This window comes from Camelus bactrianus, chromosome 17 (genome assembly GCF_048773025.1).
Source record: "Camelus bactrianus isolate YW-2024 breed Bactrian camel chromosome 17, ASM4877302v1, whole genome shotgun sequence".
Taxonomy (NCBI): Eukaryota; Metazoa; Chordata; class Mammalia; order Artiodactyla; family Camelidae; genus Camelus; species Camelus bactrianus.
In genome coordinates, this window is record NC_133555.1 from 37697433 (window position 1) to 37723892 (window position 26460).

Genomic DNA, 26460 nt, shown 5'->3' on the forward strand with positions numbered 1-26460 from the left:
CTGACCTGAGGCTTTGAGGTGAGAGAGGTCTTATCCTGTGCCAGTTTTCAGTGATGGGAAAGAATTTTCCAGAATTTTTGTTAGATTGGGAGAGGAAGTCAAACAGGCATGAACAAGTCACCAATGCTTCTTTCATAAATTCCTTTATGTTGCACTAGTTGTAAACGATTAATGAGTAACAAGAGAGGACAATGACCTGGTTAACATATTATGCAACAATAAATTCTGAGACAAAGTCCAAAAAGTTACGGAGGATTCTATATTAGTTGATTTTAGAAATGGCATAATCCAAACCTATTTTTCAGTAAGTTTTCTTATGTAACCTTAAAAAAACTTCTCACACTCATCATCTGGCTCTGGAAAATCTTTGTAGTAATAACATTTTTACATTAGGGGAAAAAATTAAGTACAGTTGTTAAGCACAGGTTAAAAGGGATGATAGGCACAAACTATAATTACAAATCAATACTTACTCGAAACTCTGAATTTAAACCGTTTAATCAGTGTTTCAGATAAAATTAAAATAGGCTTCAAGAATGGTTTTTAACACCTTTCTTTTGTAATGCACTGTGGAAAATTCTTATTTCTTCAGGAGGAAGAGCCTCAAAAATGGTGTCACCTTGTCCTCTTGAACATGCTGAAGCGGTTTTGGATCTGGTAAAAGAAACACCTGTAGAGAGAGAAGCCCTGTGTTTACAGAGCTTGGGGCTGGGCTGGGCGCTGTTTTAGGGCAAGGGGTGACTTGGAGGGGCTACACCCAGTGTTCACATCACTGGCAGGAACAGGAAGCCAGGGGCTGAGAGAGGTGACAGAGATCCTGAGTGGTCTGAATCATTGCAACTTGACCCTACTTGCTGGAACTCTTTGGGAAACAAAGATTTTCCTGGATAGTGTTTATTGATGAAAACGAATGAATCACCTTATTCAGTGACTCAAAAAAAAATGCACTATTTGTTGGTTTCAGGCTACCAACAGTTACAGTATCTTAATGGATAGGAAAACTTCAAGTTCACTGTCACTGAGGATACTTAGACTTTCTTAGACGCCCTGTGACAGTGTCAATATCATATACCCATTCAATTGCTTTTTCCTGTCTACTCCTTAGGCAAAATTTGGTTAATGAATTTCTGCTACCCATCAATCATGTATTTTGGACATCAGACTGTCCACTACTGGCTGCAAAGTACACATGTGTATCAACACATGTGATGTGACTGTAGAGTCCACGCTGAATTGTGTTACATGTGGGCATAAGTTCCCTGACTTCAGAGCTCTGCTGAACGAGACCTGGTGATACCAACATTCATACATATAAAATCTCTTTTACTCAGTAGAATCCCCCATTTCATAGAACCACTGCACGTGCTCTTTCATTCTAACATCTTTTCACTCAGTCCTGCCAATCAGATAAGAACCACCAGAAGACTGGGAGATACCACCTTTCTAAAACAAGTTTCCTAGCAGAATTTATTTTTTAAGAAAATGTCTACTTTTAAAGCAGCAGTTAGAAACTTTGTTCTTATAACATGTAATACTGTTATATCAAATTGTGGATTTAAATAAGTTGAAGAGTTTCTTATTTCTTTAAAAAATAATACAGATTTCTGTGTTACTTAATGGTTTCTCCATTCTTCCAGTTCCAAGGAATACAGAGGTCTCCGTCCTGCATAACGGAGTAAAAGTGGGAGACACAGAGGTGCATCCCTTGCAGGTAAGGCAGGGACTGTTCCAGAAGCCTCTTACAGCAGTCCACCATTTGTATACTGGAAACGCTGGGCTCCTTGTAAAACTTCTCCAGAGAAAATTTCTTCCTTGAAGCCTGCATCAGTTCGTTTTCAATGACCTTCAACCTGTCACGTTAAAAACAAAGATACTATTGCCACAAGCTAGAGCCAAATAAAAGAACATAAAACGTAAAATACATTTTTATATAGTGGCGCTATAACTTTCTACTTCCACCCCTGAAAACGGTACCCGCAAAGCCCAAGTGACAGGCTCAGAGGACGTGCCCACGTTACCATGCAGCACCTATTAAGTTATTTCCACATGTATCTCCACAAGTATTTGTTAAAGCTGTTTTTAGCAGTAATGAGGTAAAAATAATACATTGTTTAAAAGGCTTTTCTGCCCCGTGAGCAGCAGCTGGTGACTGAGGAAAGCAGGAGCTGAGAGCAAGACCCCCAGCTGCGGGGGCCGCCCGGAGTCCAACCCTGACCCAGGGCCAGCCGGGCAGCGCCTCCCCTCTGTGGGGCCACAACGGCCCCCGCTCCACAACGGCTTCAGTGAAGTTAGGCCCGCAGAGTAAACCGCTCAGAGCTGAGCTCAGTGTCTTCAGTACTTTCGTCAGCAGGTGGCAAAGGTCTATGATGTTTGAGTAAATGGTTCTGTCCCCCCAACCTCGGGACATGTGCAGGACGACCCCGCCTTGTCCCGTGCTCACAGGAGGACCCGACCAGCTCGTGCAGCACCTGGGAAGCCACGGAGAAGGTGAGTAAAGCAGAACCGCCCGGGCAAGGGCTCCCAAATGGGGCTGGCTGCAGGACTGCGTGGGTTGGAAATGCCTCAGAGGCTCCACGGAGCCACCCTTACTCTCTGCACAAGAGAGAAAAGCAAGCACCATAGCATATCCGTTACCAGAAAAATACCCGAAAACAGAAACGGTCCTTGCAGCCCGTCTGCAAGGCAGCCAGCATACTGAGTCCCTTCTTCAGCAGGACCCAGAACCCTGTCCGGGTGGGTGCTCTGGTTTTTCCTAGAAGGTTACTCCTCCTGCACAGTGCTGCTTAGAGAGTCAAGCAGGCGGACAGCAGTTAGGCCGGACAGGGTTCTCAGTTTATTCTCAACCAGGATTTGGCAGGAAGAACCCTAAGGTACCATCAGTGGTAGGGGTTGCCAATTTTTTTCTGTGGAGGGCTTTTTTCCCTTGCTTAAAAAAAAAAAGAGGGGGCGGGGGAATGGCTACTAATTATCTGGCTTAGAAACGAGAGCCCAGCAGCGCCAACTACAACGACACGTCTTCCTACTGACCAAGGAGGGGCCACATTTCCATTCCTTCCACGAGAAGCCTCCGGCCTCCTCCCTGGGTTTCCCTGATCCATAACCAGGAGGGCCCGGCAGCCCCTGGGATGCCATGTTGGGGGAGCGCGGGTCTGGGAGGTGCTCAGGCGCTCTTCAGGGCCGGGCCCCGCACAGGAGACACAGGGAGCAGCCCTTCCCTCCTTGGGTGCCTCTGCTGTCTGCAGCAGACTAATTAAAAATCTTTAAAAAAAATTGCTTTTGGCCTTCTTTCTGGTTTCTTTGCTTCAGTATGTTCGTACCACAAAAAACAAGAGGAGAAGGGAGACAGCCTGAACAAGAGAAGCATCGTGCCTCTTGAGTGCGGCTGGCGGGACGTCCTCCCGCTTCCTGCGGATGCTGAGAAATGGCCAGGCGTTTCCTGGGGGTGACCTGTCTCTCCCTTGACACAGTTATGTCTGCTTTTTTCAGTGAGAAGTTGCACTACTGTCTTTGACATCTGAGTGTGAGTTCCACGATGGCATCTGCCTGTTCCCACTGTCTCTTGTTCGTGACTTACAAGTGCTTTCTGGAGTTCCAGTCCAGGCGGTGGAGCAGTAGGACCACGAGCTCGCCTCTCCTCGCGACTACTGCAAAACCACAACTGGCTGCTAAACAACCACTGGGGAAAAAAAAAGACTGGAAACTAACAAAAAAGGTCTTCAACTGGAAACAGAAAGAGGGAACCACAGCAGGACGGTAGGAAGGGCACGCTCGCTAAATCAGGTCCCATACCCTGGGGTGGGCGACCCACAAGCTGAGTAATAAAGTCGCAGAGGCCTTCCCACAGGAGTGAGTTCTGAGCTGCACGTCAGGCTCCCCAGCCCAGGGTTCTGGCACTGGGAGAGACCCCAGGACATCTGGTTTAGAAGGTCAGTGGGGCTGAACTCCAGGAGCCCCACAGGGCTGGGGGAACAGAAACTTCATCCTCTTGGGAAGTGTACACGCCGGGTCCAAGGGCAGAGGCAGTGATTTCACTGGAGCCTGGGCCAGACTTGCCTGCTGATTTTAGAGGGTCTCCTGGGGAGGTAGGGGACAAGGCCTCACTCACCAGAGGTCCAGGACCAAACTCCACCCAGCAGTGGGCAGGCACCAGCTCCTCCTGCCAGGAAACCTGCATAAGCCTCTAGTCCAGCCTCACCCACCAGGGGGCAGATACCAGAAATTAGAAAACAAACACTGGCCTGACTCTACACTGGGACCAGCTGGACCCTGGCCCTTGGGTGACAAGAGAGTGTACTGCTGGACGTCTCCCGCAGAGTGCCACCTCTCTCCAAGGCCGAGAAACATAACTAAGCTACCTAAAAATACAAATAGAAAGATAGACAATATGAGGTGGCAGAGGAATATCTCCCAGGCCAAGGCACAAGATAAAATCCCAGAAGTGATGAGGAGATACACAATTCATCTGAAAAAGAGTTCAAAGTAATGATGGCCAAGATGTTCAGAGAACTTAAGAGGAACACAGATGCACAGAATGAAGTTTTTAGAAAAGAGCTGGAAAATATAAATACCCAAACAGAACTGAAGAATAAAATCACTGAAATGAATAACATACTAGAAGGAACCAAGAATAGACTAAATGAGGCAGAAGAATGGATCAGGGAGCTAGAGGACAGATTAGTGAAAATCACTATCGCAAAACAGAAAAAAGAATTAAACTATCCTCATTTCTTTTCAGAGAACTCTGGGACAACATGGAGTGCACTAATATCTGCAGTACAGGGGTCCCAGAAAGAGGAGAGAGAGGAGACCTGAGAAAACTTTTGAAGAGACAATATCTGAAAACTTTCCCAACCTGGGAAAGGAAACACTCACCCAAGTCAACCCAAAGAGGAAACACCAAGGCACGGTAATCAAATTGACAAAAATTAAGGGTAAGGAGAAAATATTAAAATTGGCAAGAGAAAAGCAACAAATTACGTACAAGGGAACTCCCATAAGGTTACCAGCTGATTTTTCAGCAGAAACTCTCTATAGGGGGTCATGATCTATTTAAGGTGATGGAAGGGGGGAAACTTAGAACCGAGAATACTCTATCCAGCAAGGCTCTAGTTCAGATTTGATGGAGAAATTAGAAGCTTCACAGATAAACAAAAGCTGAAAGATTTCAGCACCACGAAACCAGCTTTACAATAAATGTTAAAGGAACTTCTCTTGTCATCAAGCCATGAGAAAAGAGAACAAAAAGAAGAAAAAGAAAAAAACAAAAGACATACAAAAGATTGCTTTGGCAGTTTGGGGTCATTTATGGTCCCATATGAATTTTGGGATTGTTTGTTCTAGTTCTGGGAAGAACGTCATTCTGACAAGGGCTGTGCTGGGCCTGTACGTTGCTTTGGGCAGCGTGGCCATGTTGATGATGTGGATTTTTCCAATCCAAGAGCACAAGATGTCTTTCCATTTCTTTGTATCTTCAGTTTGCTCCATCAATGTTTACCATTCCCAGAGTATAGGTAACCTCCTTGGTTAAGTTTATTTCTAGGTATTTTGTTGTTTTTGATGCAATGGAAATGTTTATGCCAGTTATAAAATTCTGGTTTTTGAAGTGGAAAAAAAAAAAAGTGAATGAAGGGCCACAAATGGCAAAACATCAAAAACAAAAAGCTACAAAGTACTGTACAACATAGGGAATACAGCCAGTATTTTATAACTATAAGTGGAGTACAACCTTTATAAAAATTTGTGAATCACTGTATTGCATGCCTGTAACATATAGTACATCAACTATACTTCAACTTAAATATGATATTGTAAAATAAATACATTAAAAAAAGTACTTTCTGGGCACCTAAATACTCAATAAATGTTAGCTGACTACATGAACATTTTTTTTTAATTGAAGTATAGTTGATTTACAATGTTGTATTAGTTTCAAGTGTACAGAAAAGTGTACTATATATATATACACACATTCGTTTTCTGATCCTTTTCCATTATAGGTTATTATAAGCTACTGACTACAGTTCCCTGTGGACGGTCTTTGTTATCTGTTTTACATACAGTAGTGTATATGTTAATCCCAGACTCCTAATTTATTCCTCTCTCCCATGAACATTCTTTTAAATGTTTATTTCTGCTATATGAAAATACTGAAATTATTTAACCATTTTTATATTATTGTACATTTCTACTGTTTCCAATTTGTCTAAGTGATTTTTATATGTGAAATAGGGAGCAGAGGACAGGAGAAAATATGGAGTTACCACCGAAGCCGACAGCAAGGAGAGCCCATCCAGGGACAGATGACTTCTCTCTTGGCCCCGGTGAGCCCAGCTTATCACCCTGGACATGAGAGCTGGAAGAGGTGCGACCAGCTCCTGAGGAGTAGATTCCACAGAGGGCGCGCTTCCTACCTTCCGCTGGGCAGCAGCAGTAAGAGACAGAGCGACAAGTCATGCGGTCTAGATGGGGTCTGGGGCCTGTGGGGTCCAGATGGATGCGAACCAGACATTAGCGTGGAATTGTGGCTTTTAAACTTCTTGGCAAGCTGAGGGTCCTGCAGAGGTGCTCAGAAGGCCCCCTTGGGGGGATGGCCTCTAGTTCCTTTCCTCTGTAACTAGAGCACCTGTGAGCTTGTCTCTTGTTTATAAATTGGGTTTCCAGTTAAGAATGCACTTTAAAGAGATGCAGCTAAGAACTGTCTGCAAACTGCTCTCAAAGAGCAAGTGTCAACTCAGGAAAGGGAGCCACAAGCCAGCGGATGAAATAAAGGAGGCTTTACCAGGGAGGGAGCACCGGGTAAAGGAGGAGAGAAACAGAGGGAAGGGAAACTCAGCCCAGAGTCAGAGGTGGGGCAGAGGGAGAAGACTAAGAGGGAGGGGAGGGGGGAGAAGCAGTAACCAGAGGGATGCCTTCCCCACGTCCTTATCAGCCTGGGCTCCTCACCCAACTCCCCCTGCAGTCCACTGACTGCACTCACATCTCCTGCTAGAAACAAATTCCAGGAGGCTGGGGACCAGGCCCTCATCTTTCTACCAGCAGTGGCTTTGACAGTCACAGCAAACGATGGCTGAATGAATGAATGCATGGTAACCAAACCTCCTTAGGCAACATTTAGAAAAACAACCCTCTTGTGAATTTAATACTGTGCCTTTTCTTTGTAGTAGGTACATAAAACATTATGAAGTATCACCCTCCTGCCTACAAAACTGACTATAATACATGATTCCTTCAAAGATACGAAGAAAGCACTGCTTATGAACAAAAAAACTTTTTCACTTCTGGACCTAAACAATTCTCCAGTGAAGACATACAAATGATCAACAGGTACATGAAAAAATGCTCAATATCCCTAATTATCAGAGAAATGCAAATCAAAACTACAATGATGTATCACCGTATACTAGAATGGCCATCATTCAAAAGTCCACAAATGATAAATGCTGGGGAAGCTGTGGAGAAAAGGGAACCTTCCTACACTGCTGGTGGGAATGTAGTTTGGTGTAGCCATTATGGAAAACAGTCTGGCGATTCCTCAAGAAACTCAGATTTAATGTATGATCCAGCAATCCCACTCCTGGGCACATATCCAGAGGGAACCTTAATTCGAAAAGATACAGGCACCCCAGTGTCCACAGCAACACTGTTTACAACAGCCAAGACATGGAAACAACCTAAATGTCCATCCACAGATGACTAGATAAAGAAGTTACAGTATATTTATACAATGGAATACTATTCAGACATAACAAAGAATAAAATAATCCCATTTGCAGCAACATGGATGGCCCTGGAGAATGCCATTCTAAGTGAAGTAAGCCAGAAAGAGAAAGAAAAATACCATATATCACTTATATGTAGAATCTAAAAAAAAAAAAAAAAAAAAAAAAAATCAAACATTTATAAAACAGACCGACACAGAAAAACTTATGGTTACCAGTGGGGGAATGGGGTAGGATGTGATAAACTGGGAGCTAGAGATTTGCAGATACTAATATATAAAACAGATAAACAAGTTCATGCTTGGGAACTATATTCACAGGGAATATATATAGCACAGGGAACTATATTCAGTATCTTATAGTGACTTACTGTGAAAAAATATGTATGTATGTTCATGTATGACTGAAGCATTATGCTGTACACCAGAAACTGACACACTGTAAATTGACTATACTTCAATTAAAAAAAAATACATATATATATATATATATATATATACACACACAAAAAAACCTTTTCACTGCTCAATTTAATGAAAATGCAGATGAAGCTTGCTTTCTAGCAGTAGTTTTCAAAATCTTAAGCAGTGAAAATTTGTTAATCAAGTAGTAACTGATTTCCCCCCCTTGTTGCCCCCCTTTTCCATCTGGAGAATTTCTGATAGTCTTATCTTTCATTCTGCTCCTGAGCTGACTTCTGTAGGAACAAGCCCCTCTTCTCAAATTGAGGTACGTGATGGTTATGCAGTCTGAGGTTATTATACTGAGAAAATGGCCACATCCAACCCCTGGCAGCACAGGGTGGGGAATAAACAAACACGGAATATCCATGAATCAGTTGATTTCCTAAGTTTAACAGTTGATTTCCTAAGTTTAACAGTTTTAACGTCCCATACTTACGAGCTTTGAATACCTCAATTTTTAAAGATTAGACTGAAGGACAAGACAGGAGGGGGGCTAACGGCACTCACTCTTCTTTCCTTTTCATCTTCTCTCTGGCCTGCTGGGCTTTGGTGAGAATAAACCACTGCAGGTTTGCTGGATCGCAAAGGATCGGGATGTTAAAATGCCCAAGCTCGTGCAGGCTTGGGGCGTATCTGTCACTGCAATCAAACAGAAAAGAAGAATCACTAAGCCCTCCAGCCCCTAGTCCACCCCTAAAGAATCAATTTTGTCTGATTAATGGAAAAGGAATTCATCAAGAAAACCAATTTTAAAGGAAAATCCACTTTAAAAAGCAAAACTGATGGGAAGTTTTGCTGTCCCCAGAGACACCCGATCAGGAAGACCACACATTCCTGGCCCTGTGACCTTTCTCATGGTAAGGCCTGTATTCACAATCTCTATTTACAGGATGTTCTAGTGACTTGATCTTTCAGTCCTCTCGAGTGTTGCCAACAGAGGCAGACACTCCTTCAATTCCAAAGAGTCACACACAGAATTATAAAAGCATTTAAGGCACGTTACACTCACAGCTGATCTGAGTGAATGAATAAAAGTAATTCTGGTTTTAGATACTTACCTGTTAAGGATCATCTGTAAACCGTGCAGACTTCGGGGGTGGAAAGGAACTCTGCTTTTCAGCAGTCTGTTATAGAACACGTCCAGGAGGGAGTAATACTCTTCAAGTGTCAACACTGGCTGTAATTCTTCAATATAAACAACTTGGATACCACCTAGAAGATAGCTTATTTGGTCTTCCAAAAGCATCAGCCTCCTCTGCAGGTCAAAGTAACTTGGTAATCTTTCAAAAAGCTACAGTGTTAAAAAAAAAAAAAAAAAAAAGGCAATATTTAGTTTTGTTACTTTAATAGCCAAAATTTAAGACTCCAATAAATGGTATTGAGAAATTTTAACAAGAAAATTATTTTCCTAAAAGAAATGTTTAAGTTAGTGATAAGAAAAAGACTATGTAATGCTGGAAATACTAATATTCAAAACAAACCACTGTAAATTTTAGGAATTTTTAGATAGGAGTTGAAGAGCCTGCAGGAAAAAAATATGTTCCAAACAAAAATAAGTCCTAATATTTATTCAGGTAAGAATCTTAAATGAGGTTAGAAAGATTAAATGGTAGAATAAAGAACGTTTTAGAAATAAAGCATATGTATTTCAACTCCAAGCCTGTTTTTCTTTGGAGTTTAATTCAGCTACATTCATTTATGGAGCCCCTACCAGATACTTTTTAGCACCCAACTGGGCCCTTGGTGTGGAGAGGTTGTAAATGAGTTCATCAAGGGGAGTGGGAAGGGATAAACTTGGGAGATTGAGATTTGCAAAACCACTATATATAAAAATAGATTAAGAACAAATTTCTGCTGTATAGCACAGGGAACTATATTCAGTATCTTGTAATAACCTTTAGTGAAAAAATATGAAAACAAATAAATGTATATATATGCAAGACTGGGCCACTGTGCTGTTCACCAGAAACTGCCACATTGTTTCAAGATATTTCAAGAAAAAAACAAAACAAAACCCCCAAACCCGAGTCCATGTCCCTGCTTGCCAGGGGCTCAGGGTCAGGGTGCAGGGACACAAAACAAACGGCACTCAGCGTACTCGGCGCCAGGTCAGGGGGAAGGGATTGGAGGTTCAAGCGAAAGTTTCTAAGCAAGTCTAATGCGATCGATATGAAAAGACAAACAGGATTTAGAGAAGCGTAGATGCTTGTGGGAAAGTTTCAGGGGAAGAAAACAGCACGTGCCATCGTGGAAGCACACACAGGGACAGCAGAGGTGGCTGCTGTGGCCGGAGGGGCGGGGCTGAAGGGGCAGGCGGAGCGGTCAGGGAAGGGCCTGGTGCACTACGTCAAGGGCTCAGATTTCACACAGAAAGCTGCGGTTAGACAACTTCCAGAGGAGGTGAAAGGGATCAAAAACTCTGCAATAATAAGAGCAATAGTATCAAAATTCTACAAATCATTTATAATATACTTCTAACACTTTGCGAAAAATTACCACCTACTTTTCAATTTTTCTCTCAATGGGTTATTTGTGTGTAAATGGTAACTACATTGTAAAAACTTTTGAGAGAAGTGTACAGCCATAGAGCTTTCATCCAGTTTCCCCAGTGGTGACATCCTGCAAAACCATATACTGTCACAGCCAGGAAATGGACGTGGCTACAATCCACTAACCTCATTCAGATTTCATCGTCTTACTTGCACTTGTGTATTTAAGTGTATGCAGTTTTATCACGTGTGCGGTTGCATGCCAGACCGCAGGCAAGATGCAGAACGGTTCCGTCACAAGGACCCCTCCTGCTACACTTCCACAGCCACGGACACCTCTGCTTCCCCTCTCCCCGACCCCTGGCAACCACTCCCCCCACCCCGATTGTATTACTTGAAGAGTGTTACGTAAATGGACTCGTACAGCACGGCAATCTCGGGAGACTGGCTTCTTTCACTCAGCACATCCCCCCGGGCTGCTGCTGTACCGGCAGTTCACGCCTCCTGTCGCTGGGTGGTGGGCTGCTGCAGGAGGTGCCAGTTTGTACCACCTTCAAACACTGAAGGATATTAGGGTTTTCCCCCTAGTTTTTGGCCACCATGAACATTAGTGTATAGTTTCTGTGTGAACATAATTTTTCACTTCTCTAGTGGAAACGCCCAAGAGGGCAGCTGCCGAACCACGTGGTAAGCAAGTGGTTATAAGAAACTGCCAGACTCTTCCAGAGAGCTTGTGCCATTTTACATTCTCAACAGCAATGGATGAGTGAGATCCAGTTTTCTGCATCCTTGCCAGCATTTGGGGGTGTCATTATTTTTCATTTCAGACATCCTGACAGGTGCACAATGATATCTCACTGCAGGTTCAATTTGCATTTCTCTGCAGCTTTTCATGTGCCTCTGTCATCTGTATGTGCTCGTCTGTGACATATCTGTTCTTGTCTTTTGCCCATTTTCTAACTGCATTTTTTTTTAATTGTTGAGTTTGGAGTGTTCTTTACTTAGATATGTAATTCTTTATATATTTAGATAAGACTGTCAGGTACATGGTTTGCAAGTATTTTTTTAAACAAATATTCGATTTGAACATTTAATCAAAGATACATGAATGGCAAATAAGCACATGAAAATATGCCCATCATCATTCACCATTAGAGAAATGCAAATTAAACTCACAATGAGGTAATACCACACACCTATTAGAGTAGCTAAAGGGAAAAAGATAACCACAGCAAATGTTGGCAGTTCTTAAAATGTATCTGGCTATTCCACTTTTAGGTATTTACCCAAGAGGAAAGGAAATATATGTCCACATAAACATCCGCAGGTAAGTGTTCACAGCAGCTTTATTTCTAGTGGCCCAAAATGGACATAACCCCACATCCATCAATAAGTGAATGGACAAACAAACTACGTGGAAACAACAAGGAATAAATTCTTTATACGTGGAAGAGCATGGATGAATCTCCAAATAATTAAGCTGAGTGAAACCAATCAGATCGTCCCCCAACCTGCGCTTTGATTCTACTTACAGAAACCTCTAGAGATGTAAACTCATCTACAGGGACACAGAGGGGGCCGTGGCTGCCTCGGGAGGGGATGCGGGATGGAGGAGAAGGTTTACAAAGGGTGACGGGTGTGCTTACCATCTTGATAATGGTAATGGTTTCACAGATACGTCACACCTCATCAAATTATACATATTAAATATGTGCAGCTTACTGTCAATTATACCACAGTAAATCTGTTCAGAACAAAACAACAGAATGCAGGCCTTAAAAAGCTGTCCTTCAGAAAAGACTATTAAATTTCCAAATAAAAATGGACTTAAAAAAATTAGTCCTCTAAGAAGAATTCTAACTACATAAAATTAAACATCTGATCTACAAACAGCTGAAACTATGATTACAAATTTTTTTCAGTTCACTGACATATTAGCACATGCTAGTTTGAAACAAAAGTCTGTTGACAAATCAGAGATTTTTTTTGCTTTGAGAGCTTTTTCTTACCTTTGTCCAGTGATGATGGACATCCATGGTTCCTAGCATCACGTGGCCCACTGCACTCACCCCGGACCGGTCTGTGAATATTACTGTACATCCTGATGATAAAGCAACAGAGCCTCTGGTCACAGTCCAGACAGGCTTCATTCTTTTAGCACTGTGCAAATACTGAAATTTAGTATACAAATTCAGGATTAAATTTGGTATAAGCTTAAAGGCTGATTTTCTGTCACTTTTATTCAGAGTAACAGATGTAAAACTTCAGCTGTGATAAAGTCATATCTATACAGACTTGTAACACTTAGTCTTCCTTTAAAATTGACAGATGTGTATAGCAGTTAAGGGAGATATATTTTAAAAGCAAATGGAGGGGAGAGTAGAGCTCAGTGGTAGAGCACATGCTTAGCATGCACGAGGTACTGGGTTCAATCCCCAGTCCCTCCATTAAAAAAAAAAAAAAAAAAAAAAGCAAAGACATGGAAACAACCTAAACGTCCATCAACAGATGACTGGATAAAGAAGCTGTGGTATATTTATACAATGGAAGACTACTCAGCCATAAAAAATAATAAAATGCCATTTGCAGCAACATATATGTCCCTGGAAAATGTTATTCTCAGTGAAGTAAGCCAGAAAGAGAAAGAAAAATACCATACGGTATCACTTACATGTGGAATCTAAAAAAAAAAAAGAGAGAGACAAACGAACTTATCTACAAAACAGAAACAGACTCACAGACATAGAAAACAAACTTACAGTTACCAGGGGAGGGAGTGGGAAGGGATAAATTGGGAGCTCAAGATTTGCAGATACTAATAAATGTAAAATAGATAAACACGTTCATGCTGTATAGCACAGGGAACTACATTCAGTATCTTGTAGTAACTTACGGTGAAAAAGAATATGGAAATGGATATATGTATGTTCCTATGTGACTGAAGTATTGTGCTGTACACCAGAAATTGACACAAGATTGTAAACTGACTATACTTCATAAAAATTGAAGGGAAAAAAAAAGCAAATGGAAATCGTTTACCTTTTGCATTTTTCAGTGTTTCCAAGTTCTGCTGGGCTAGGCGGCCTAGACTGTGCAGCTGGCTACAGCGATGCGCGATGCCCCAGCTCCTCTGCCACCTGGTCCAACAGAGCACACAGCACGTGAGGCCGCGTCCCCGCAGGGGGAAGCTTGTGCTCAGCCGCAGCTGCCCGATCCCCATGAAAGCTGGAGTTTCTTTCTCAAGTCGGCACACTCACTCACTCAGTGAGCCGTTTCCAAATGAACTCACTTCTCAAGAAGCAACCAAATGGAAAATGACTTGTTTACTAGAGGGTAAAAATATTACTACTATATTCAGCTATCCAAAGATTTAGAACTAGCAAACACACGATGTTTCTCTTTTAAAATAAGAGGCTGAAATGGGAAAAACTTGGAAAACAATCTTTTTCTTCTCCACTTTGTTTGATGATGATGATTCTGTCTTAGATTTAAGTTCCAATTAGGAATTCCAGATAGTTTACCAGAGCCCTTTTATCATATTCGAGGGCAAGTGATTTTTATGACATCATGTATCACTTCTTGGCCTTTCGGCTAAGATCAAGTGTACGACATCATGTAATCTGTTTACTTCACAGATGAACATTAAATCTCAGTGACCAGGTGGAACTTGGTGTTCCAATGATGTCACAGAGGTCCTGCTGTGGACATGTAAAGGGCATTCAGTGGTATCAGAAAACCCCACCTTTGAATTGTAATCCTGTGATTTACTAGTTCTGTGGCCTTGAACAAACTGCTTCTAGTCTTCCTACGGTTTCTCTGTCATATGTGCCAAGTGGGGACATTACCCACAGCACAGATAGTGCAAATCAAAGGGTGAAACACATGTAAGGAGTAAGGAAGGCACTCAAACAAACTCTCAAAAAAACTTAGGTTCCTTCTTTGTTCTAACAGCAATTCTGAAGAATGTCATTTCTAATAAAGTGAAAATGGCTTTTAATATTTTCCCTTTAACCCCCAATGTCATCAGTCACAATGCTTCCTTTTGCTGGAGACTTGGTTAATTTCCCAGTAAGTGGAGAACTCTCATGTCCTCAGTCCTCAAACGTTTTGGTCTCAGAACCCCTCTGCACTCTTAAAAACTGAGAGCCCCGAAGAGCTTTTGTTTATGTGGGTTATAGCTACTGATATTTACCAGAGTAAGAATTTGAGCTGAGGAATTTCTCCACTGTATTGTAAAACAATGTTTATTTCTGTTTATGTTTAAGAAACCCTTTCATTTTCCTAACCCCAGTCTGCTTTGACAGATCTCTTAAAATTTATTTATAAAAAGTTATTTTCATGCATATTAATTTGTTTATTTACAAATCTTCAAAAAGGATCTTATTTGGTTTTCAGTTAGAAAAGGCTATGTTAGTAGATCGTGGAATTGGAAGAGCCCCTGTAACCAAAGCTCGGCCTAAAACTAGTGATGCGATGGTAAGAGAGCGGCTACAGACACCCTACACGTCCCCAGTGTAAACGCTTTCCTGCGAAGTCTGAATTAGCTTAGACAACTATGATTTGCATATACAAGAACAGAACATATGCGTACTATCCGTATTCTGCAAGCACAGGAGAAAGGTGCAGTCATGGTGCCCAGTCATTTGGTTCAATATAAGAAAAAAGTCTTGATAATAAGGGTTGAAAACAACAAAACAGGCTACTGCGAACAGTAATAGAAATTTAAGCACTCAGACCAGATGACAGTATCTCAGGGCTCTTGGGGGCGGGGTTGGCATGACAATCACGTGACCCCTCCTTTCCCCTTCCTTAGGGTCGTAACAGCTGTTAAAACTTTTTATAATAAACTTCAGCACGTGTGATATCTAGGTTTATAAAAACTTACTTAAAAAGTCATGTTATATGGTGACTATAAATAACACGGTATTACATTTTTGAAATTTGCTGAAAGAGTAGATCTTAAAAGTTCTTATCACAAGAAAAAAAATTTCTGTAACTATGTATGGTGACAGATATTAACTAGACTTACTGTAATCATTTTGCAGTGTATATAAGCAATGAATTATTATGTAATACACCCGAATTGTTACGCCAATTATACCTCAATTAAAAATAAGAAAAAAAGTCATGCTATGTAACACAGAACCAAAGAATACAACATTTTTTCTCTCCCTTCCTCTTTTTAAACTTGAATACCAATCTTACATGATGGGGAAATAATTATCTTTTATACATTATGTGCATATGGAAAAGGATATTTTCTTACAAACTTATTATGTAAAAAACCAGTTATTATGCTAAAAATGTCAGTATCAAAACCTTACTTCACTATTTTAAACAAGAAATTCCTAACAGTTTTCTTAAATAAACATTTGACTGTTTTCATAAAAAGGTAACTGAAGAATATTTAGTTACCAGAATAATTAAGGATGCAAATATTTAACTGTTGAAACCTTTACCCACATGCTTATTTTACTCTCTAAATTAGGTTTTCTCTCCTTCATTACCTGATGTCTGAGAGCTGCAGCTGATGGGACAGTTCATCTTTTAAACGATCTAGTTCTTTTCTAAGCGGCAAACTGTTCTTCAGCTTTTTAACAGCACTTTCCCCGTTGTTATCTAACCAGGACCTAGAAGGGAAAACAGACACACACTTTGCAGTACTAACTGTAACGGGAACATTTCTACTACTCCAAGACGTGCTCAGCACCTTAAAGCAGCCCCCATGTAAACTGAGTTTCCAGTCAAACATTTTACTGAAACTTAAGTACTCTTACCAAGTCTGTTCATGTAGAATAAATACCTACTTCTAAAACAGGTCTCTTAGAGAACTGCCAGCAGCTGTTAAATCACATTCTGGTTATGACAAACAAATCAGATTTTAACTATGCCAAAACTGTCACTAGATTTCCAGAGGTGGGATGATTTTTAAAAACATTAGAGATGCTTCAAACCTCACTTATGGTTATTGCAACTGTCAGCAGGCCACACGAGATGGTCACTACTTCAGTCCCGCACACGCAGGGCGGCCGCCCTCCTCCTACTGAAGCAAACGAGCAGATGCCATTTCAGTACAGCTGGGCTGCGACAAAGTCAATCCGGAGAAGCATCTCAGGGTGCAGGCGACATTTAAAAGGCAATGTTTCCTGACGAAGGAACTCGTGAAGATTACTTTGTGGATTCCTTTATTTTAACCTTGGCTATTAGTGCCCCGAGCTCTCCCCGCTTTCTCCCTCAGCTCTCTATCCCATCCTTCCGCGGCTCAGATCTGACCCATCTCCAAGTCTCCAACCACCCGCACCCCTCGAGTGGGTCCGTTCACCCCTCTGCTTCTCCACACCCAACTGAATGCCAGCTCTCGGCTCATCTCAGCCACTTCAGCCTACGATCACCTCCTCCCCTCTTTTATTTGCTCCCCATCAACCATATAAGAGGCTCAGCAGAAAGGAAAAACAGTCTACAGAGGGAACACGCACATGTTGTGCGGCACCCATCCCGGGACATCTGACATCTCCTGTGGGATACTGTCGGGGTGGTTGGCCGTTAACAAGTAACACTGCAGAAGGGCTCACGTCCATCTCAGAAATGCGTGCCAAACACGCCTTGTAAAGGTTCCTTTTAATAGTCATCTTAAAGGTTTTAGATGTTGTGATCTACAACATTTAAAAAATTATCAAGACTCACAGAACCAACCAAAACATCTGTATGTACCAAATCTTTCTCCTGAAAGCCTAACAGCGTGTTGTACTGGGAATACGAGGATGACACCTGCAGTAAGGAACAGAGAGATAAGCAGCTGGAACAGAATGTACAAGCTTCTATGAGAACAGAGGAAGAATTAAGTCTGCTTGGAAGGTTCTACAGAGCAGGTGATATGGGACCTGGAACCTGAGAGATGGATCAGATTTTTTCAGGCAGATTGGTGACAGGGAAGGGAACACCAACCATGCTGGTGCACAGGGAACTGTAAGATGAACCAACGTGCCCAGATCACATGATGTCTGGAGGGAAGGGGGCATGAGATGAGACCGGAGAGGCTTCTGTGTCTGTGACCATAAAAGGTCTTGCACACTGGGGAAAGGAATTGGGAACTTACCCTCCAGGTAAAGGTGTTCCACCTTTTTTTTTTTTTTTAATTAAGTATAGTTGATTTACACTATTGTGCTAGTGTCTGGTGTTCAGCCAGGTGATTCACTTTTATATATATATTTATATATAAATATTCTTTTCCATTCTGGTTTGTTACAGGATGTTGAATATTGTTCCCTGTGCTATACAGTACAACCTTGCTATTTATTTTATATGTAATAGTTTGTTTCTGCTAATCCAAAACTCCTAACTTATCCTTTCCTCACCAGCTTAAAGGTGTTCCTTTAAGGAACATGTTTTTGATTCACTAACTGTGTGTAGTCAGTAATAATTCTTCCCACCCCTCTTTAAGAATACTGGTAAAGATTCTGTCATTTCTGCATGTGTGAGAAATAAGAAAATAAGTAAAAATATCTTACTTTATATCACTGACTACTAATAGCTATCATAATTTTTCAACCTTTTCCTCATTTATTAAGTAATACATGTTAATCAATTTACTTTAAATCATTTAAGAAAAAGGATGATTTGTTGACATATGAATTACCAAATGGCATACTGTGTTTGGTTTGTGGACCAAATGTTTTAAAATATAGACTGAATATAATCTGATGATTATATATTCATGACCTGATTTTTGGAATTTTTACATTTCGTGTATAAAATTTAAGTGGTCTGGTTTAACAATTTTTGTGTTTTGTTTCTAACAAAATGAGATAAAAATGAAAGTTCAAAACACAGTATTTAATTCTCTACCTGTCTATGCAGATATTAAACCTAGCTACAAAGATAAAGACATGTTTTCCAGCTGACCCCTGGGGAGTCAGCAGCCGTCGCGCACAGGGAGCACCCGGATCCTGGTTTCTAAAAATCATTCCCTACCAGAAAGAACCAGGGCCTCTCGGCAAAATGGCTCCACCCAACACTGCATGGCAGGGACAGTCCACATGAGCCTGGAATATCCTGGTGAACCAGAGAGTGAGAGAGCCCTCAGAGGATGATGGGGACAGAGGAGCCTGCTGGAAGGGATGACAAGATTAGAGAATTATCATTTGGAACCACCGTCACAATATGAGATTCGGGCGAAAATCATCAATGAATACTTGAGGTAAGGGGCAAAAATGTGGCAAGTAGAAGGACACATACTTTATCACAGCCCTATGTAGCTCCTCAAAAGAAACTAACTGAAAGGAAAGACAGTGGAAAAAACTGGGAGACACCACCTTAATCACATGGTTCAAGTCAGTATCACTAGTAATAGGCTCAGTCAACATCATATGCCTCCGACATAATCCACTGAAAACAACACACGTCACTTTGGGGGTATACCTGCCAAGTATGCATAATCTGGCTCTAATTATGAAGAAATTATCAGATAAACTCAAAATACTCAAGCTGAGGGACATTCTACAGAATAACACCACAGTGATAAAAGACAAGAAAACACCGAGGAACCATTCCGGATGAAAGGAGACTGCAGACACTGAAGTTACGACGTGCAGTTTGAAGGACACTGACTTGGCCTATGAACAAGAGGAAGCGTGAATAAATGCCTGACAGGAGTTAAAGCACGATCATAAACTTCCCCAGCGTTGTGGAGAAGTCATTCCAATGCTGCAGTCGTCCAACGTGGTATTTCCTGGACATTCGGGCTGATTCAGAACTTAGACATTGAGAGTGAAGTAAAACTACCTGAATAAACTTTAAGTGGAAAAAATGGGAGCCTGACATTTACTGACATGGCAGAAGCTGGCAGAACAGTGTTTTCGATGGTTTTTCTAGTCCCATGACACCCTGTTCTTAGTGGGACAGACACTACACAAGGGGTAATTTTGTTTAGATACATACGGATCCTGTTGGGTCCTTCCAGATACAAATTCTACCATTAAAATACATTTTTGTTATATTATTTGATAATCAGAGAATATATGCAAAATATGGAAATACTAAAAGTCACAACACAGAGTAGCATTTCCTACTTTATTTTTAGACTGGTAAATTTTCTAGACTGGCATATAATTAAAAAAACACTTGAAGCGTTAAACATTTCATTTTATCCTTTTTATACAGTATAAAGTGATTCTGCAGTAAGATACAGCACAATTTGCTGGGAAATTCAAAATCACACATGTCCTAGGATGTAGACTGAAATGTAATTACCAGGTACAGTGAGAAAATAGATTAAATGGAGCTTTTTATGACCTGGTAATTCCTCTATGTGGTATCTTTTTAAAAAAAACCTGATTTACTTTCACAATTTCTGTGTTTTATTTCAAAATGGTGAGAGAATTTCAGCCTGCACTTCTCTGCAGAAACAAAAGCAAAATTACTTGACCGTTCACACTAAATAATACTGCTATATTTTTTAACATTACGTTCTGAGATATTAGAAATATCTTAGTATGCTTTCAAGAATAAATTTCGCTCAGGTGAATGCAATTTGTAAATCAGGTGAAGATCAGTTTGATGTAAATTTGCAGAATCATCATCATTTAGTATGTGCTCCTTGTGAGGCCTATTCTATAAACTGCAAATAGAATACAGATGAGTCAAACAATACAAGAATGAAAATAAAGACAAACTGACCAGAATGCCCACGGTGGTGAACAGGTTCTGGCCGAGTTACAGGTACCCTCAATCTGATGAGGGGGCAGTCAATCGACTCATATGATTTGGAAGCTCTCATATAGTTCAACAATTTTATAATTATTTGCAAAATAATTAAAAATTTAAAAAATTAATAAAACAAGGTACCATTCTGGCTTTGATAACATACATTCCTGGAATCCTTACTGGGAAGAACTTAACATGAAACAAAGTGCTGGACCAACCTCATCAGGGGGTCCCTCAAACTGGGCAAGGTCCACATTTGGGAAAATGTCCAGACTGGCTGGAAGGGGCTCTGGGCCTATGTGAACACATTGGAACAGGGAAACCGGGTGAGGCTATGGAGATAAGAGATGAGATCTCCCAAATTTGTACAACTCTCATTACTGGGCATCGGCACTCGAAGGCACGCTGGTAAAGGCAACACAGATTTTTCTGCAGCATTTTATCTCCGTGACAATTTACTCAACGTGCCCAAAGAGCAGGATGTATTCCTCTTGCCCTTTTCACTGCAGAGCCACCCTCTCCCATCCTACCCAGCCTGGACTATCCGCTCTAAAATTACACTCAGTAAGCTAAACTCAGACTCCACGAGGTGTGATGATCTGGTTCGGGAAAGTCACTAAGACAATAGCAATGCTCAAGAAATCAAACCCAGGGGCCTCTAGTCTAAGAATTAAAAACTAAACAAAACAGAAATCTCTAACTAGCAGATTTTAGAAGACAGACATTGAGGAGGAAGACTGAAGGTGATACCAGTCAACTCTCAATCCTCTCCAGCCCAAGAAAAATGCAGGGAAGTAAAAGATATGGACATAGCATTATACCAAGAACCAGCCACAACCCCATCCCAGCTCTTCTGTAAGCAACTCTGAATGCTGTCTGTTTCACTTAGGAGAATTCTGTATTAATTTGAAATCACAGTTTTAAAGCGAATGCAAGATTTCTGTTTTAAACAAGGCTAAAACATGTAATGCTCCACCACTGTTAGTTTTATCTGGCGAAGCTAAGAAAAGAAAGGTTCTATCTGGCTAATAATGGGTTTGTTTCAATGTCTGAGAAGATAGCTACTGACAAGTGGATCTGGATAATGATGGTCAGTACATTAGAAAGTTAAATTTCCACTGATTTCAATTTCTAAAGCTGTGGTCTATTTAACTCATGTTGCTATCCTCTTTAAGAGTGGACAAATCCAAATGAGCTTGTCCTGGTTAACTGTCAACATGAGAACTTGAATTTAAAACAAAGTACACCTCTGGAGGAAATCAAGAATTCATAGTAACACAACTCATCTCTACACAGAAATTTTCCTTAAGACAAAGCAACTGTTGCTAAAAACAGGAGATGTTTTTCAGTAAACACTAATGAAATCAACAGAGGTATTATTTAAAAAAAAAAACGGCCCTCTACATCATTGCCAGGTCACTTCTACCCCTACCATCTATATTAAACTACTTCACATTTCCATTTGAAACCTCAGTTCTCCATCCCGAGCCTCCAGCACTTGGCATCCACACTTACTCAAAAATCCTTTAATTCAGTGTAATCAAAATGCTGGATGGGTTTTACGAATCTATGAAGCAGATTAGCAGAAAGAGAGATGATTAAAACATGTGTCCTACTCTTAAAAAGCTAACTCTCTAAGGGGGAGGGTATAGCTCAGTGGTAGAGCGTGTGCTTAGCATGCACGAGGTCCTGGGTTCAAGCCCCAGAACCTCCATTAAAATAAATAATAAAAAAATAAAATAAAATAAAAACCTAATTAACCTCCCCCTCTAAAGACACAAACAAAAAAACCCACTCTCTAGTATAGTGTAATATAATACAATGGAAAAGAGTGTACTTTGATTAGAGACTGAGGAGTTTTACAGGATGAACTACATACAAATAAGGACACGATAAATACTCAGCTTGGACAAGGAACCCGGTGGGACCCCACTTATCCTGGTGAACTGGCTCTTCAGTTTCCACCCATTTTCATTACTGTGCCAGTTGCGCAGTCTGAGTTCTGGGTCCTTAGACCCTTTACCAGGGGTAACTTGGGGAGTAGAATTTTTAAAACTTAAACAAAACAACCTCCTGCATGTGTTTGGTATCAAAAGTTCAAAAGGCCAAAAAATCAAATACAATTAGAAGTATTCCGGCAACCTTAAGTAAGAAACATGAAATTTCTTTTTTGTAATGGTTACTGGATTAGCTATACTTAATAGCATTACTTTGCCTGGAAAATTAGACTTTAAACATGACCGCAAGTACGTTTAGTTAAATAAAAACTCTTACATACGTTAGGGTTGTTTCCGTTCTCCAGACTTGCTCGAGGTCTTCGTCTGGGTCCTTGAATCCAGTGAAGGAGTAGTAAGACTTGTCCCATTTGATGGGCCTGTCAGACATCCCTTTGGCCTCTTTGAGAGGCTGGGAATGCACATTATTATTCAAGCTTTGGACATGTTCAGTAGATAAACTGCAGGAGTTGAGAATATACAATACTGTGCTTAGCAGATCTCTGGTGTGCAAAGTAAATCTGACTGCTCGAAACCCTAGAGAATATAATTCCCCCAAACAATTAATACAGAGGGTCATTCGCTTGACTTTAAAAACATTCTTTAATATAACATTTATAGAACCAAAATCTTTAAAAACACTCCATTACCGATTAAAATTCACCCTATTAGCAAATCAGCTGTAAATAGAAAACTCTGTCCCTTCTCCAAAACTGTGCCACACTACCCTAAGCTTCATGAAGTCCCTGAATTGTTAACCCCCTTTTCTAGTTTAGCACCAGTGGCCAGACCCACCCCAGCCCATGAGGGGGATTCATATTTTCAATGCTCTTCATAAATTTGGTCTCTACAGTCTAAGGGATGGACAAGCTTTCCTATGAGCAAGTGTCCCCCAAGACAGTTTCCAGCGCTCAGTGCAGGGGGGAGGGGGAGGGAAGGGGAGGGCGGAGGGAGGGGGAGGCTATCCTGTGAAAGTGGTTCAGAGGAGAGGGGCCAATTCAGGCTCAGTGGTCACAGAAACTCATCTCAACTTTCCTCTCTGAGTTTGTCCTCATGCTTCCCCATCCAACTAGCTAGTGACTCACTATTTTCAGAAGCGACTCAAAATTCCCTAATTTTAAAAAAAGTTAGTGCTTCATAATCCGATTAAAAAAAAAACTGGGAGTGGGGTGGGGAAGTAATTAGGTATGTATGTATATATATATTTATTTATTTTAATGGAGGTACTGGGGATTGAACCCAGGACCTTGTGCATGCTGAGCATTCTCTCTACCCCTGAGCTATGCCCTCCCTTTCCCAAAAACTGTTTAAATTGGTTTAAAAAATTATAGAAGTATTACATAAGTATATCCTTATTGCAAAATTATATAAAGTCAAGTCTCCTGTTGACAGGCACACAACCTCACACTTCCACTCAATATAACACTATTAAGTTAGGTACACAAGCATTTAGATCTGCACTATCTAAAATCTGATAGCTACTAGCCATACGTGGCTATTTAAAATGAAAGTAATTGAAATTAAATAAAATGTAAAATTCAGCTCCACACTAGCCATACTGCATGCAAGTGCTCAACAGCCACACGGGGCTAGTGCCGGCCGTGCCAGACGGCGCGGATACAGGACATTTACATCACCACAGAGAGTTCTCTGGGACGGCCCTGCTCTGCCCTTTTCTGTGCTCTTTACGTTTCATGCGACACATATGCTCATGTATCTGCACACACCCACACCCTGGTGTCAACTGTTCCTTTTAAGTACATAAATGGTACCCGCCTGGATCCATTACTTTGAACTTGCTTTTGTTACTGAGCGTTGGCGACCCTCCCATGTCTGTATGCATACATCAACATCTTTCTTTTTAGTAGCTACACACTAATCTATATAACGAATGTGGCATGATTCATTCACTACTTCCGAAACTGATGTGCATAGAAGTTGATTTTAATTTTTCACTGTTCCACACAAGGCTGAAATGTGTCTTGTCTTGGCCACTGGTGACAGACATCACAGTCTACACCAGTCTCAGAGCTACCTACCATGCTCACCACACAGATTTATGGCGTCTATGATGAGCAAACTGAGAAAGATTTTTTAGTTGAATCACTGCCAGTAAAGTGAGAAATACTAGTTGGAGAATTATTCTAGTTGGTGAAAGAGGAAAAGAAAATTCAAATTCCTGCATTTGATGTTAGGAAGAAATAGTTTATCCTTAGAAGAGATAAGTCAAGGAATAAATCTTAGTTTCTATCTTATCAATCCCATTAATTACTGAATGCAATGCAAAGGCTGCAATACAGTGTGGAATGCCGGTACCAGATCGCACATGTCTTTACTGGGAAATACTACCTAATTAAGTTTGCATTTGATTACTCAGGTTAAATCTTTTTATATGCATATTGGCTATTTATGTGTGTTTTTCCTGAACTGTCAAGTCACTGCCCATTTTTTGTAACAGAGCTACTGTTTTCTTTTTGACTTCTAAGAACTCTTTATGTATTAACATTATCTTGTTGTCATATATGCTGAATGTTTGCTCACATTTCTAATTTATTTTTTTATAATCTGTTTTTATTTAATAAATGATTCAAGGTTAACCATCAACTCAAAGTATTTTTCTGTTAGCTGGAGCTGACTACAACTGTTTGTTTCAGCATTAACTCACACAGGAAGCCCTCGGTAAATCTTTAAATTGGTTTAAAGTTCTTGCTAAAAATAAAATTATTTCCTCAAGGATCACTAAAAGGATGGATGTTTACAGAAATGACAGAGCCATATTTGCCCTTAGTTTTAAATATCACTGGATCGTGGCTAAAGCTAGTGACAAAGGACCAAATAGAAGGCTGTATATTAAGACTGACTGGATTTTAGAAACAGCATGAGGCTGGAGTTAAAAGACCTGGGTTAAAGATCTCTACTCTGGTCCCAGGACATCACTAAGTTACAAGTGGGCAAATACTACCCATCTCACAGATCCTTCGAGGACTAAATAAAAAAACATAAGCTATATTTTAAAAAAATATAAACTGTTATCTACATGTTTAATGCTTAAAAATGAACTGAAATAAGAAGGGGACAAATAGGAACACTTCAGTTTTCTGGTAAAAAAAGAAAACTAAACATAAAAAAAAGGCTTATCAAACACAGGCAGCCAGAATTAGAATCTAATTCTAGGAAAACACTCAATTAAATGATACTATTTTCTACACCCAAGCCTTTAATCCAAAGTTATTCTGGCACTGTCAGACAGAACAGACACGTATCACACGAAGCTTGCAAGGGACACACGAGAAATAAGACACGTACCGGAAGTGCTAAAGTGCTCCTGGCCATCGGAGGAATTCTGGTCTCTTTCTCTTACATAAAACATGAGCTGAGTTGGTTTCAAAGACTTGAAGCCTGGCTTCTGGAGGTTTTCTAAGTAGGCACTTAATCTCTTAAGAGAATTTTCATTGACTTCCTGGAAAAAAATATCAAGGGGCATTTACACACAAAATAGAACAAGGACACATCATAAATTCTCTCCTGACATTTTAAACACATTATTGAGTGTATTAAAGAATTTAGTATTAAAAAAATGTTGGGATGCCATACGTTCTCGGTGAAGGGTAAAACTGTATTCACATCTGACAGCAGGTGACAGAATGAATTCTTTAAGAAAATGTGGCCAGGAAGTACTAGAAGCAAACACAGCTCTGTCCTTTATAACCTACGTGTGGAAAAAGCCTAACTATGACCGAATGTCCCAAAGTAACACATGACTGATAAATCTAATTACATAAAAATTTAAAAAATGTAAAACAGAACACATTAAAAAAAGAACGACACACACACACACACATACACACAGTAAGCAGTCTACAGACAAAAACTGGGAGAAAATATATGGAAGTTTTTCATACCAAAGAGCTAATTTTTCTCTGTGTAAAGGTCTTAAGACACACATCCAGAGACTGGTTGAATTATGGTATATTCTTTTGATGGAGTCTGCACCACCCAAAAACAAAAAAAAAAAGAAGGAACGAATGTGACACAAATGATATTTAGGAACTGATACGGAGTGATTTCCAGGATATATTGTTAAAAGAAGAAA

General features: G+C 40.6%; 1 protein-coding gene across 2 annotated transcripts in view; it reads right to left on the reverse strand.

Moving 5' to 3' along the window:
* Window positions 1-482: 482 nt before the first annotated feature.
* Window positions 483-26460, reverse strand: part of TCAIM (T cell activation inhibitor, mitochondrial) — a 41390-nt gene continuing 15412 nt past the window's right edge. For both annotated transcript variants that reach the window (XM_010945928.3, XM_010945927.3), the window contains exons 4-11: window positions 25674-25827; window positions 22652-22904; window positions 16179-16301; window positions 13711-13808; window positions 12681-12772; window positions 9241-9473; window positions 8690-8821; window positions 483-1850 (exon numbers count right to left, since the gene is read on the reverse strand). In XM_010945928.3, the coding sequence (XP_010944230.1) occupies window positions 1610-1850; window positions 8690-8821; window positions 9241-9473; window positions 12681-12772; window positions 13711-13808; window positions 16179-16301; window positions 22652-22904; window positions 25674-25827 (1326 nt within the window). In that variant the 3' untranslated portion in view covers window positions 483-1609. The remainder of the gene's footprint in view (window positions 1851-8689; window positions 8822-9240; window positions 9474-12680; window positions 12773-13710; window positions 13809-16178; window positions 16302-22651; window positions 22905-25673; window positions 25828-26460) is intronic.